Consider the following 15,319-nt stretch of genomic DNA (forward strand, 5'->3'; position numbering starts at 1 on the left):
GTTCGGGAAGGATTACACGTGGGGTTAAAAAAAAAAAAGAGAATTAGAAATGATTATTATTTGAAAGTTCAATGCAACAAAAAGTTCGTACCGTAATGCCTTTGCTTAGATTTCAAACTTCCCTTTTTTTTCTTTCTTTCTTTCTTTAATACCATGTGGAGAAGCAGGAACGTCGAATAAAACAAAAATAAAAAGACGATCTGCGGATGTCAAAGTTCACCGTCTGTTGGATCGGGGGAGAGGGGGGGAGGGGCAGCGTACACTGGCAGCATTGAAGGTGAAGGAGGGGTGGTGGTGGTGGTGGTGGTGGGGGTTATTATTTAAAAAAATAAATAAAAACAGGACAAGAAATGCATATAAAACACAAGAAAAATAAAAGATGAAAAAAAACAAATCTGCGAGCGTTTTTGTCGCGTGATGATGTCGTCGTTGTCGTCTGCATCCAGGGAGGGAGCGAAGTGAAGGTCAGAGGTCACCGGTGTGGGGTGGGGGGGGTTGTGGGGGGGGGGGGTTGGAGGCCAAAGGTCACAGGCAGAGTCGAGCATTCCGAGCCGACAGATGAGGAGGAGGAGGAGGAAGAGGCGGGACGTGGCGGACCTCCGTCGCTCAGTCTGAAGGAGAAAGAAGGAATGAAAACACGATTATTCAATAATGGAAATAATCAGACGTTCGTTCATTAAAGAAACAGTGAAGCAGGAATGCGGTGTTTGATTATCAGTTATTTTTGGACTTTTTGTGAAGACATTTTGGAGATGTGAGGTTTCCTGCGTTTGTTGCCGCGCAGACACCAACAATCCCCGTTCCTTCGAGGTCCCTGAACACAGCGGTGACATCAAACGGCCGAGCGCGTTCGTCCTCCCCGTCCCCGTCCCCGGCCTCGGAGACACGGCCCAGATGTTCGGGCGTCTCGGCTCCTACCGCCCGTCGTATAAAGACACGTGTTCGTCTGCTGAATGAGAGCGTGGCCGGCGAACTTTGGATCGCGCTTCGCTGCCAGCAGACACAAACACACATAAAGTTTGTTTCCTGCTCTCGTGGCCGGCGCTGCGGCTCGGCCCCGGTTGACCCGAGCGATGGCCGCCGTCCAGCTGGGTTATTCCACTGAGAGCGAGGCTTTTGTCCGACACAACAATGTGAGCGGCACGCCACAATACGGATGCTTTGACAGAGGGCACTGCTGGAATGCTGCGCCGCTGTTCGGTCGCCACGGGGACGGACGGGAGGACGGACGGGAGGACGGACGGGAGGACACGGAGTCAGCACGGCTTGAAAACAATCTGATCCGACTAAATTCAGACCAAAGAAACAACACGGACATTCAGACATACAGACGAAAATCGGATATTTTCCCTCTTAAATATCTCCACTGATAATTCAGAGGACGTCCTTGAACGCAACACATAACGTGCTTCGAACGCATCCCAGACCTCCAAACGTGCTCCGAGCTGATCCGGTCTCACACCGCTGCTCATCGGATCGCCCGGGAAACATGCAACTTATTTATGATCAGCGGATGTAACGTGTTAATATTCATCCCGTTAAAAGGATAAAAAAAAAAAGAAAAAGGATTTGATACAAACTATAAAAGCAGAAAGTTCAGCTTTCAGTCGAGCGGCTGAATAATTCAGTAGTTTTTTTTTTCAGTGTGGCTTGAACTTTTCTGAATCATCATTCTTACATTGTAAACAACAAGCTCTGGCAGCACTGTACTTAATTATGGTCGTGGGAGGGATGTGGGTGAGAGAGAGAGAGAGAGAGAGAGAGAGAGAGACAGAGAGAGACAGACAGAGAGAGACTCTGAGGTCTCTGGGTTTCTCTGCCGTCCAGCCGTGGATCAAAACAACGCTCTGGAGGACACGAGCCGGACTGACCTGAGCTGACCTCTCACACACACACACACACACACACACACACACACACACACACACACACACACACACACACACACACACACACACACACACACACAATCGGGTTATAAAAACACCTGCATTAGCCAACAGCTTGTCGTTGCAACACATGCAGGTGTCTCTCTGTCTCCCCCCCTCTCTGTCCTCGCCGACCCTCTCCCTCTCCCTCTCTCTCCCAGCTGGGACAACAGATGAAAGGCATCATGGGAGTGAGCGGCGAGCGTAGGGTGTTGACCGTGACAGCTGGAGCGACAGCCTTTTAAGTGCAGATCGAGGAGCAAAAGGAGGACGGGAATTTGATCTGGGGGGGGGCGCTCGATTCCCTCCCTGCATGTCGGGTCAGAGTTTGGATTCTGGAGCTGGTCGAGGCTCCAGAGGCTCATTTTGTGTCTTTGTGCTCTAAAAGCAGCAAAGGTTGTCAAAAATCTTGTAAATAATGAAACGAAACCTCCTGATGAATATTTGAATTTATGTTAATATCTTTGATGATTTGCCCGTTTATGTGATGCTGCGTGCAACAATTCTGTCATTCTGGCCTGAAGGTGGCGCTACACCAGGGAGCTCATCAAGTGTTCAAACTGTAAAGAGTTAATCCTGCAAGCGTCATGAATTGCTGTTGATTTATTAACGGAGTAACCGTGACGTGACCGAAGGCGCTACGAGGAAGTTTCAGGATGCTGATAACCTCCAACGATGATCTACCGGGAACAAAAAGCTTCAACCGTTAAAATCAAATCAGATCCCAACAAATTCCTCCAAACCTCTACGTTCTGATAAAGTAACTTCTTTTAAACATCTTAAGAGAGACAGAAAAAAAATTCATTCTTCACATTGTTCAAAGCTTCTGATCAACGGAAACTTTTATATATATATACATATTTTTTAGATGTCAAAAAGTCACCAGAAAAAGGTGTGTTAAAATGTCCAACACACACACACACACACACACACACACACACACACACACACACACACACACACACACACACACACACACACACACACTCTAGTAAAGTTATCCAACGCCACATTCCAGTCAGCGGAGAGCGTCTCCATCGTTACCGCGTCTGCAAGAGGCAGCGAGACAAAAGCTTCCGGAGACGGCGGGAGCTTCGCTGATGAAGACCGCCGCTGAAACTCCACACAGCTCCGTGTTTAGCTCCATTTATTACCGACCACACGCGCACCGAAGCTCTTTTACAGTTTAATCAGCGCCCGTGACTTTTATTTAAACTGCATGACTTAAAAACTTACAATAATCGCATTAATACATTAAACTCAAGTTTCCAGCTGCACAGAATTTGCAGCAAATGAAAAAAAAGTTACATTTATTTGAAGACTTTCCTGCAAAATGGAGCTGCTTTTATCGTAGATTCATCTTTTCTTTATTTTTTGGGGGTTAATTGTTAATAAGGTGTCAAAAAAACGGCGTATTAAATGCCAAAGTGTTTGAAAGGGTTTATTTCCTCCAACCAACTGTTGAAAAGATCATAAGAGGCAGCAAACTTTCAAAATCCACAGGCTCAAACTGGAGAATATTTACTAGTAAATATTTCAGCAGCACTGAAAACTGAACAAACAGCAGCTTTTAACCTCAAATGTATAATTTCGGAAACCCCCTCCTTAGATTGTGCAACACTCCAGGAATGTATTGACCAATGGGAACCCTGCTGGCGCCAACATGCTCAGAGTTACAGGTTCAATTCCCTGTTTAGCTCAACGGACAGGCCACGGCCGGGTTTATAGACTCCCGTGCTCCTCGGCGCGGGCCGCCCGAGCTAAAAGCACTTCTACGGTGTCGGTCCTGTGAATTAAAGTGCTCATGAAACAGCACGGGAAGTTTTAAGATTGGAGACTAAAACCGAGCAAAACTCGAACCTCCGACGAGCCGCGAACGCCCGGCCCAAAATCTAAATTGCTTTGTGTGCACGCCTGACGGTTAATAATTCTAACATCTGTGGGCGTACATATCTGGATATTTAAGAGGAGGCCGCTGCACGTAACACAGTGAAAAAAAGAAAAAAAAAGAAAAGAGAAAGGTGAGGGAGGGAGGGAGGGAGGGGGGGGGGGTCCTGTTACGAGCAGCGCATGCCTCCGACCGGCCCATAAATTCATGTCAGTCTGGAAATAGACCTGTAAATATAGACGGGCCTGGAGGTGGGAATGAGAGAGGGAAAGGGCAGCTTCGTACCGCCTCCCCCCCACGTCTTACTCCCAGATAACCCCCCCTCCCCCCACCTCCCTCACACTCCACCACCTCATCGCCGCCCGGCCCGGGACTCCAGGGAGAAAAGGGCAGGTTCCCACCGCAGTCACCAAAAACCGCCTCTCCGTAACGTTTTAACGACACATCTCTGTCCTGACCCGACTTTAACCTTTAAACCTGACAAATGAGACTGTGTGTGTGTGGGGGGGGGGGGGGGGGGTGAGTGAGACGGTATGAGGCTAACGACCTTAAACACATGACAGAGTCCTCAGTGGGGGAAATATTCACCGTCTGCACCCAGAAGAAGTCTAAAATATTTACATTTATTTACACTGAAGGGATGCCGAGAGGAAATTCAAGCATGATTATTGACAAATCATTTTAAACCGTGTTCAACAGGTTGGACCTGACAAGAAAACAACAACATGCACAATCCACAGTGTGAATGTTACAAATAGGTCGGGATTCTTAAATTCATGCAACTTTCATGTTATTTCTCTTGATTGTATTGTCACTCGTTAGTAATGAGTTACAAATGCACCTAAAAGCTGTTTGCAAACCGCCATTAAAACGGTGAAATGTGGAGAAGAAGAACTTTGCTCCGGTAAAACGTGCGTGGCTTTCCAATAATAGTTATTACAAAATGCCATGAAAGAATCACCAAACAAAAAGTAGCCGAGTTTGAGACTCTTTCTGTAGAAAGACGTGACGTGCCTTTTTCACCGTTTTCTGACATTTTGTCGGCAAACTGACGGAAGCGATCAGTGGAGTAAATAATCAGCGGATAACTGAAGCTGCCTCAGCTGCCGTCTGCAGCCTGAAGCTGCCTCGGCTGCTTCGGCTGCCGTCTGCAGCCTGAAGCTGCACCGGATTCAAAGCTGAACTCCGTGTTCAGGTCGCTGTTTTTTCCTTCTGCGGCTGATGTAAACACAAACCTTTCTCGTCTTTTAATATTTATAGCAACATTTCACTGGCTCGCACAAAATCTCCTCACCAGCTGGATGAACCCTCCCACCCCTCCTCCTCCTCCTCCTCCCTCCCTCCCTCCCCCAGGGTCAAGGATCCAGGTGTGCCTCCATCAGCTCAACAGCGCAGCTGAGAGGAAGTGCATTCCTGAGTGATGATGATGCGTTTCCTCTCGGCCCCGCTGTGTGCCTTGACACGCCGCCGTTGCAATTACGGTGCCACATCAAAGGCTGCCTGCCATGACTCAGCGGGTACAAACACACACACACACACACACACACACACACACACACACACACACACACACACACACACACACACACACACACACACACACACAGATCGCAGACTGTAAACACGCCCCAACACACGAGACCATTCGTACACCGTGAATGTGGATTAATGATTAATGTTACTTTGAACTGCACGAATCGACACACGTGCGCACACACACACACACACACACACACACACACACACACACACACACACACACACACACACACACACACACACACACACACACACACGTACACACAGGCTTACAGCTTAATGAACCTGCTGGCAGCGCCTGAAAAAACTAAAGTACACAGACAGACAAACAATAGGATTTGTTTGAGCGCTTTGACAGTCAGTTGATCTCCTGCGTTAGCGAGCACAGATTCAGCACTGATTTACCACAGACACACACACACACGCACGCACACGCACACACACACACACACACACACACACACACACACACACACACACACACACACACACACACACACACACACACACACACACACACACACACAGCGCGGCGATAAACAAATGAGTCAATCGGCGCTCTCAGAGAATCCTGACTCACGCTCACACAGCAAGAGAGAAAGAGGGACGAGTCGGGGAGGAAGCGAAGAGGAGAAAACGAGGGAGGAAGTGAGACGATCAGAGAGGAAGTGAAAGCCAGAAAACAGAGTCCAAACATCCGATTGGTAAACACACCGTCTGCGAGGGTCAACACAGCGTTCGTTCTCTCTCTCTCACACACACACACACACACACACACACACACACACACACACACACACACACACACACACACACACACACACACACACACACACACACACACGTCGTCCACAAACCGCCGACGACACTGACTCGGTTCTCCTTCTCAAGCTGCTTACAGGAAAAACAAAAGTGTTGGAGGCGGGAAACATCTGGAATTAAGAAAAGAGCCACAGGCCTCAACTCTAATTGACTTTAAACTGGAACCACAACATAAATGATGGATGTCGTTCTTCTACAGATGAAAAAAAAGAACTGCAGTGATTTGTTTAGATTTTTAAAAAACATTACACAACTTTCCAGTGTGTCAAACTGGAGCGCCACAAGTTCAGGCAGCGGTGACTGTAGATCACATCGACCAAAACAAAAAGGCAGCTTTAAGAGTGAGTCAACTTTCAGCACTGCATAAGACGTAAAACTGTATGAAGACGACATAAAAGTGTAGAAAAGTAGTCAGTTACTGAAGTTTTGGTGCATCTGAGCCGAAAAATGTAAAACAATGTTGTTAATGTGGCGACGGATTAAAAAAAAAGGAAGAAAAAAAGGACTAACCAAGAAAATGACCTGCAGGTTCCTCGATACTGAAAATACTCACTGGTAGCACCCGACAAACTAACGCTAAGGGAACACCTCTAATAATCAGGACCGTCGCTGAACGACTGCCAGGCTCCTGCACGTCCACGTGTTTCATGTGTTTTGCCATCACACCAACTCTTCCCGCTGGCAGCGGATTCTTTCATGTTTGGTTATAAATAAATATATTTAGCTCAAAGACGTAAAAAAAGCGTCTCAAGTGACAGACAAAAGGGTTTTAGACACACAAACACTCTGCATGCATGCTGACACAAAGAAAACAGCAGCACGTGCACCGACAGGCACGCAGAGACACGGCCTGCTGCAAAGACAGGAAGTTAGGGACGTTTTCTTTGTTGTTGTTTTTTTCGGCATGGGAGTTGGGGGGGAGGGGGCATTCTGTCCACACTTGACCTCTGATGAACCTCGGGTTCATCCAGCGAGCTGATGCGCGTCGGCTCCAAGACATCGGCTCCCTGGGACGGACGTCTTCAGAAAGACGCCGCCTGGACGCAGCCTCTTCGAGATCACAGAGACCTGACTCAAAATAGATTCACTAGAGGAGCTGCAAATTGATATAATGTGACTAATAATAGCACTCGGCACTCAGGGTTATTTTAGATTTCAGTGAGAAAAAAAGAAAAAACCCTCAACACGTATTCTCTTTTACTCACACATGAAAAGCTCGATCTCACACACAAAGCAGGAAACTGCTTTTTTTTTTTTTTTCTGGCTGGCTGCTGTGTTAAACTCCAGGAAAGCAACTAAAGGTCAATCAAACAGTCTCTAAGAGCTGCAAGTGGTGATTTCTAATACAGACGGTCGGCTGCATGTAACTCACCCTTGGTTGTCGTGGTGACTCCATCTGATTTGGTGAAGTCTATACTGGCGTAGGCTCCGTTCTCCGGAAGAGGCACCGTCCCCGCCGCCGCGCTCCCGTTGCTGCTACCGCCTCCTGACGTCATGGCTCCCGAGTTGCTCCCGTCCTCCCGCAGCTCCAAGGCAATGTAGTTGAGGCCGTTCTGGTAGCCGACAGACATGTTCCTGCACATTCTGCTGGCCCCGGGCCCCGAGGAGGAGGAGGAGGAGGATGCTGAGGCCCCGGACGCCGAGCCCATTTCCGTGGATCTCGTCGAGGCGTGGTGAGCCGACGAGTCCTCCACGCCCTCCACGGACATCCACACGCTGTCGAAAGATGCTGAACTGGCCCACCTGGAAGCCGGACCCTCCGTCAGGTAAGATCCGTTGGGGGCTGCGGGGTTGGCCAGAGTGGGGTGGGTGGCTGAGGACGAGGGGCCCAGTCCTCCTCCTCCGGGGGGAGTTGAATTGGAGGAGGAGGTGGAGGAGAACGTCTCCGAGCTGTGCCTCCTCCTGCCTTGGGGGTCGGCTCGAACCACCTTGGGCTCCAGCTGGTGCGCTGGCGCCCTGCTGGGGCTCGACGGAAGGAGAGGAGGGGAAATGGATGAAGAGGAGGAGGGGGCGTGGCCATAGTGTCCCTCTATCACACAGAGATGCTGCAGCATGGCCGTGGGGCTCGTTTGCGTCCGCTCACCTCTGCTGAGGTTAAATGTCATGTCCGTGTAGTCGTCCCCTATCGACCTCCAGTGACCTCCGGCCTGGACGCCAGGGGAGGCCAGAGCCCCGGGGTTGCTAGCCAGGGGTCGGATGTAGCTGGGCGGGTTCCAGGGGGCGACGAGGCTGGGCCTGGGTGACTGGTTCTTACCCAGACACCCGGCGCTGTCCTGCTGGTCCGCCCCCACCTCCACGCTCATGTAGTCCTGGTGAGTTTGGGGCTGGGGAGGGGAGCAGCGGTGGTCGCCGGATCCCAGGGAAGGCGCTTCGTCTTGGGCAGAGAGAGGGTAGGCGGGGGGCTGCTGTTGGTGAGGGTAGTGATCACCGAACTCGATGTTGATATACTCTCCTGGACTGGAGGGCCGTTCGGACGAGCTGCCGGTGGCGGGGACTGAAGTCGAGGTGCCTGCAGACGACGTGGAGGGCTCACTAACCCGCAGCGGACCGTGGAAACTCCTTCTGCCTAAAGGGAGGCGGTTGGGCCTCACAACACGTCTGTCAGCCATCGCTGCAGTCGTATGGTGAGCTCCGTAAGGCGGAGGTGGGTGAGAGGGAGTGGAGGCGCTACCGCCTCCCCCACCCCTCTTCTCTGGTGTTGATAGTGAAGCTGTGGCAACTGATGAATACACGGGCTTGGCAGGAGAACTCATAGGAACGTACTCCCCGTACTCCTTCTCATCCCGCTCTCTGGTGGGGGCCTTGTAGGAGCGAGGGAGAGAGAAATAAGGGCTATAAGACTTGGGGGTGCCCTCGGGTGTGCCGGGTGTGTAATACCCGCCGCTCCCTTCATTTGAGAGCTTGCGCCCTCCACTGCTGCTGCTGTACGACATGTCCATGTACTCCCCGTTCTCGGGTCTCTCTGCTATGCTGTCGCTCCCACTAGCGGCGGCCATGCTGGAGCTACTGTGAGGGCTGGGAGAGGCCTGCACCGGGGACGGGGAGCTGCCGCTGCCCCCCGGGAGCATCATCATGTAGCCGTGGGAGTCTGTGGAGGCCTGGGACTGGAGGTGGTGGTGGGCCGAGCGAGTTGCTAAAGCTGGACTGTGGAACTGAGGGGAGTGGGAGACGTGATGGGAATAAGAACTGGGTTGCATAGGCATGTAGTCGGGGGGAGTGTCCCGTGGCGACGCGGCCACGCCGCACATCATCGGCATGTAGCCGCTGTCTTCCTTGGCAGATGAGGAGGAGGCGAGGGGGGGGCGCTCGGCACCGGCCTCCGTCCGGGAGAGCGTGGAGGGACGGCTCTGCTGGCTGTGCTCCGAGCAGGAGCTGTAGTCGGAGCGGAGCGAGGACGAGGAGGAGGACGGGCCGCCGCGGAGCAGCCCCATGCCGAATGGTAACACCACGTCTGCCCCCTCGTCCAGGGAGAAGTTGGTCTGGGTCATTTTCTGATAAACGGCCACTCCGAAGCCGCCAGTTGCACCTCCCGCAGGCCTGGAGAAAGAGTGCGTCCTCCTCCTCAGCGACGACGAAGAGAAACGCTCGTCCTCCGTCGTGGATGTGCTCTCGTCGCGCGGCGTGTCGCCTCCGCTGTTGTTGCCGGAGCCCCCGCCGGTGCCAAACACCTCCCGGTTCCAGCCCATGGCCATGTAGTCATTTAGACAGTTCTCCTCTCTGATTGGCGGGGTGTTGCCCAGAGAGTCGGGCGTGTTGCTGCGCACCCTGAAGTACCGGAAGTCACCGGGGCTGGAGCCGTACTCGTCCGAAGAGTTGAACCCGCCATCGGACGGGGAGCCGCATATGGAGGCGCTCGACGGGCGGGTGAGGGTGTCGGACACGGAGCCGTGGCCGCTGCTGGAGGAGACGCTCACGGGGCTGGTGGTGGAGGGGAAGTGGGAGACCGGCAGCGAGGCGGAGCGGGCGTGATAGGTGGACGACGACCCCGGGACGGCTCGGACGTAGCGCCCGCCGCCGGTGTTGGTGCCGGCGTTTCCTGTGGCCACACCGCTCCCGCTGCTGCCGCCGCCGCCTTCCTGTCGGCCGTGATGGGCTCGCGCCGAGTTCAGGTGAACCAGACTTCCGGTGGCGGAGCGGAACGGCCGGTTCATCGTCCCCTCGCCCTCGCTGGATGTACGGAAGCGGTAGCCACTGGCCCCGGAGCTTTTACTCGACGGCGGTGTGCCGACCACAGACTCCGTCCTGGACCGGCGCTGCAGCCCGGTCTGGCTCGGTGGCAGGTTGCCCAGGTGGCGCCGCGTCGTGATAAACGACATGGGATTGGAGCCCGACGACTGGCTCTTGCTCCTCGGCCGAAACTCAGCGAAAGCTTTGAGGGCTTTCATGGTCTCCAGGATGGTCTCGTGCATGTTTTGGGCCACCACAGAGTCGTCCACCTGCATCCATATCTCCCCGGGCCCGATAGAGGAGGAGCGGCCCACCTCGATGAAGAAGAAGCTCTCCGAGTGTCCGCAGCGCCGGATGTTCATCAGCTGGAGGTTCACACACGGGGTTTCAGAGTTCAATTTAACGAGGTGAATGGTTTTAGTTGAGAGGCAGAGCCGGTACACACCTGTGAGGTTTTTAGTTTGACCCAGTCCTTTTGGTTTCACATTCACCTGCCACACCTCTTTAAACACAGTACCGGGGGTGACCGTACCGTACCCGTCATCTAAATCATCCGAATCCAAGTGCCCTTTTTTGCCCTCGCTCATCAGCTCGCTCACGGCCACGTACCAATCCTCCTGCTCCTGCTCGTTCTCGGCCACAATGGCAAAGTACTCGTCCTTAGTGTAAAGGGCAATGAGGTGTTTGTTTTTAGAATCCGCCCTTTTGTTCACCGTGAAGCACTGGTAGAGGTAAATAACCCTTTTCGGGGGAGAAGGGGCGACCGCGCCGCCACTGGCGGCGGCCGCGGCGGCAGAGCGCAGGCTGCTCCTGAATTTCTTCTCGCTGTCGTAGTACTCCAGTCGGCTCGGCCCGAGGTGGCTGGCAGCCCGCAGCACGAAAAACCTCTTATGTCCATGTTTTTGCTTTCTTAAATAGCCACATTTCCGAATATCGTCCACAACGTCCGAGGTGTTCGCGACGTTCACAGCCGCGTATACATGGCCGCCGCTGCCGACGCCGCTGCTGCCGACGCCGCCGCTGCCGCTAGCGGCAGAGGAGGCGGCGGGGTCCTCGGCGGTGTGTACCTGGCTGAGAGACGAAGCTTTCCTGCCCGGGGACTCTGCGATGTTTTCCCCGGAAAGATGCTGCTGCGGAGCCAGCTGGTAGTGATGGTGCTGCTGCTGATCCTTTGGCGGGTGGTGGTGGCCGAGGTGGGGATGGTGGAGGTGGTTGGAGGGCGGTAAATGTTGATGGAAACGAGAGCCTCCGCCTCCGCCTCCTCCTCCGCCGCCGATATTAATTAACGGGGAAGGGGGTTCCCCGACCGAGCCGTCTCCGTTTGCGGCCGCGGATTTCGTACCCACATCCCTCTGCTGCGTCTCCACCATCAACATCGCTGCCTTACCTTCCTGGTAATTCGTGAAATTTGCCATCAGAGAACACAATCAAAGGTCACTTTACCAGCGAGCTGATCCGAGCGGACCGAGACCCCATTCTTGTTCCGGGAGACGAGCTCCCGAGTCCGGCTAGGCCAGCTAACGTTGACTCGGCTCAGATTTGCAATCTTCCGAGACCGGCTTTGTTATTCCGTCCCCCCTTCCGTCCCCCCCCCACAAAAAAAGGAAAAAAAAAAAAAAAAGCCAGTCCCTTTGCCCTTTTAGCAGCGAGGCAGGTATTCCGATGCGGGCTTTTTTTTTTTTTTTTTTTTTTTTTTTCACGAAATAAAGCCCTCCGTGAACAACATGACCACGTTCACCCGGGCTTCTGGTCGGGAGGGTTCGGCTAGCTCGGTTAGCTCCGTTCCCTTCTCCTCCTGTACACAACTCTGCCACAGCACAAACAACACATGACCCTCTGCGTCACCGAGCAAACGGGAGGAACAAAGACTCGTCCGCGGGCTCTGATTGGTCCGTCACTTTGACTGGCATCCGTCGACAGGGGTCGGGACCAATCGCTTGTGAGATATTAGTGCTTTGCGTCAATGGCTCTAACCAATCGTGTTGCACGGTTGTAGACTCCTTTTTATTTTTGTGTTTTTAATGTAAATGTAACGAATATACAAACAAAGTAAGAAATAGAGAAACAAAGATAAGACAAAAAAAAAAAAAGGTGGAGATGTTATGGTACAATCTAAAACAGCCATTAAGCAATAAACGTATCATAATACTGAAACGAAAAATAGGGAAGTTTAAGAAATATCAATCAAACAACACAAAAAGGCAACAACTAAAAAAGGAACCGTCAAGTAAACAAACAAGGAGAACAAAAAAACAAGTCAATAAACTTTTAAAAGTGCCAGATATAGTTGCATATGTTTATCTTTGGGCTTTTCTATTCATTTTTATCCATTAACTTTTATTGTAGATGCTTTTATTAAACCTTATTCAAATCCAAAAACAGCCAATTATTATTCTGGCATTAAATGTTTTCTCCAAAAATAAAAAGTACTTCAAAATATTCAGAAACACTTTTAGGTATTTACCGGTGGTGCAAGTAGAAGAACAACTTTAATGAATTACATTAAAATGATTTCAAATGTGTGGTAACCGGCAGAAAGCAATCAACGTTACACCGGCCCCTCGGCCTCCCGTTGACCTCTGAGAGTGATATGAAGTTGTTTTGTTTGTATAGGGCAGCTACGGGGCGCTAAACATTTCGTAAGAAAGCGTGCATGTGTGACAGCCGAGATGAAGACCTTTCTATCGTGAGTAATCAAGGAGGACTCCCCGCTGTGCCCCGGGGGAGGTATCCATGTTCTTCCACACCGTGAACAACGTCACGCTCGGCTTTCCGAGCCTCTACTACACGTTGCGTGCAACAATCCGCTGGCAACCCACTTTGATCCCAAACACCTTTCAGCATCATGAGTGGGATCGTGTGCGGTGCAGCTGGCCCCGGAGGGAATCATACCCTCGACTCTATGCAGGGCCACCTGTCGGTCCCTGAATGTGTCCCCTGGAAGTGACAAAGACCCTAAAAAGTCATTTCGGGGCAGTACACCTCTGTGTGTGACTACAACGTTTTAGAAAATCATACAACCTTAAAAGAAATATGGAGGATGTTTTCTCCCTGTGAACAAGAAGAGAAGGTCAAAATCAGTTCAGCTGGTAAAACAGTTTGGAACCTGTCCTTTCAGTCGCATCACATGACCTTCCTCGAGTCATTGAACTGTCCTCGTTGCCTTAAAAGTCTTATAATTCGTTTTTTCTCAAAGAGTGTCTCCAAGGTTATGAATTGACTTTGAGTGTCAGTCCTCCGGAGCCCCTAAAGGGTCACGAGGGGGGAGGATTTTTTTTTTTTCAGGACTACTTTTGCGTTCCCTCGTGATACTTTTCTTCTTCCGTTGGCTCTGAGCCTGAATGTGTCCAGCTGCTCTGGTCCTCATGAACAGTGTGTTGGTCCACGTCAGCTGTAACACTCAGATGCTACGGGAATTAGAGACGACGTGACCAGTTCATGCATTTAGTGCTCATCGGTGTTAAAAGGCCGATCCCCTTCTTGTTGTGAGCAGAGCTGCAGCTGCTCTGTCTGCCGTGGATGAAGCTGAGGTTATGTTGGTGATTGTTTGGACTTTAACTGCTGCTGTGGTTCAGGCTGTAGTGTTTTGGATATTTCTAGATGTTACTATTTGAATGTGCGATGCTTCTGCGACAGTATGTGTTTACAACCAGTAAAAACGAATGTGTCCAAAACCAAGGACTGAAATCAGCTTTCTCATTCGTAGCTTTGAAATCAGCGTTTAGGAGAGGCAGGTTGAAAGGAAATGACTTTGAGCTCTGAGCTACACGGTTTATGAATATCTAGTCCAGGTTTGACCCGTCTAAGTATAGTCATTTTAGATCCGGACCAGGACGGACGTGGTCCACCATCACAGCTGCAGTATCTGAGTGTTAAAATCCTCTTTCAGTTGCAGCGTTTGCACACTTTCAGACTTCTTAGATCAGATATGTCCTGCAACCAATGAAGATCCGGACCAGGTAAAGGGATCAACTTCTGTTTTGATGGAGGCTCTCTGTTTTCCAGTGCTCCAAGCTTGGCTATAATTTGCAGTATTCACCTGGAAATGAGGCTAAATGATGGAAAACTGGATATATGAAGGTTAACGTTGATGAAGTGAGCAAAGGATTGTCCCATAATTTAATCAGGCGGTGTTACTGGATCATTGTCTTGTGTAAGCCTGTTTCTCTCTCTCTCTCTCACTGTTTCACCTCTTTAACCTTTTGTTCCGGAAAAACTGGACGAGTATTATGACAGCCAAAATATCAGCCTCCCAAATCTCTCTCTCTCTCTCTCTCCCACAATGACGGCGAGCTACCAGGCGAGCCGACGGGCAACCCAACTCTTCCCGGGGGGGAGATATCAGCTGCTTTTCAAAGGAAGGCCGGTTCCCGCTAACTTCTGTCTGGCGTGAGACCAGTGAACCCCCCCCCCTCTCAACCTTTCATCCTTTCATCTGCTCACTCCGCTGCCGGGAGAGATCAGGTGAACTCATGTGGCCCTTCGCTTCAAGTCTCACGTTTAACACTCGCGGTGGAGCATGCAGCGACTCCGAAATGATCCCAAACCGCTGTCAGAAACACGCAACGCTCCCTCGGTTCAGGTTAAAGTATGAACATTGTGTTTTTGCAGTGACTCCACCGTGAACTACCGCTGAGTGATGTTCCACATAAAAGCCCCCCCCCCTCCTCCCCCCACGCACACACACACTCTTGTGCAAAACAGGCCAGGCCACTTTGACATGTTTCTGAGAGCGTTTGCAGGCATTTATCTGCCGGCCGGAGTCGTGTGAGATGACAGAGACGTTTACAGGTGTTTGTTTGCATGTGTTTCAGTGTCAGTGAAGCCAGGAGCCGTCGTGTGGCCTTAATGATGCAGATTTGTCCGGTGTCAGTGTGCTGACATCTGTTGTTTTGGGGGGTTTGCAGACGCATCGGAGGAAGCTTGGAAACTCTTTATTTTATTCTCAAACTTCTTTGACCTGAAAAATAGTTTC

General features: G+C 51.3%; 1 protein-coding gene across 1 annotated transcript; it reads right to left on the bottom strand.

The window, feature by feature from the left end:
- Positions 1–285: 285 nt before the first annotated feature.
- Positions 286–11,913, bottom strand: LOC138630462 (insulin receptor substrate 2-B). Its single transcript, XM_069714829.1, has 2 exons — positions 7,550–11,913; positions 286–611 (listed from the first exon to the last, which is right to left on the bottom strand). The coding sequence occupies exons 1-2, from the start codon at positions 11,757–11,759 to the stop codon at positions 607–609; spliced, it is 4,215 nt and encodes a 1,404-aa protein (XP_069570930.1). The 5' UTR covers positions 11,760–11,913; the 3' UTR covers positions 286–606.
- Between the last annotated feature and the right edge of the window lie 3,406 nt (positions 11,914–15,319).

Source organism: Brachyistius frenatus, unplaced genomic scaffold, assembly GCF_029030835.1.
Source record: "Brachyistius frenatus isolate BFR_SWC_R1_liver_20210118 unplaced genomic scaffold, ASM2903083v1 Contig_135, whole genome shotgun sequence".
Classification (NCBI taxonomy): domain Eukaryota; kingdom Metazoa; phylum Chordata; class Actinopteri; family Embiotocidae; genus Brachyistius; species Brachyistius frenatus.

Excerpts from the sequence above, each read along its gene's own strand:
- LOC138630462 (XM_069714829.1), bottom strand. The coding sequence starts at position 11,759 with ATGGCAAATTTCACGAATTACCAGGAAGGTAAGGCAGCGATGTTGATG.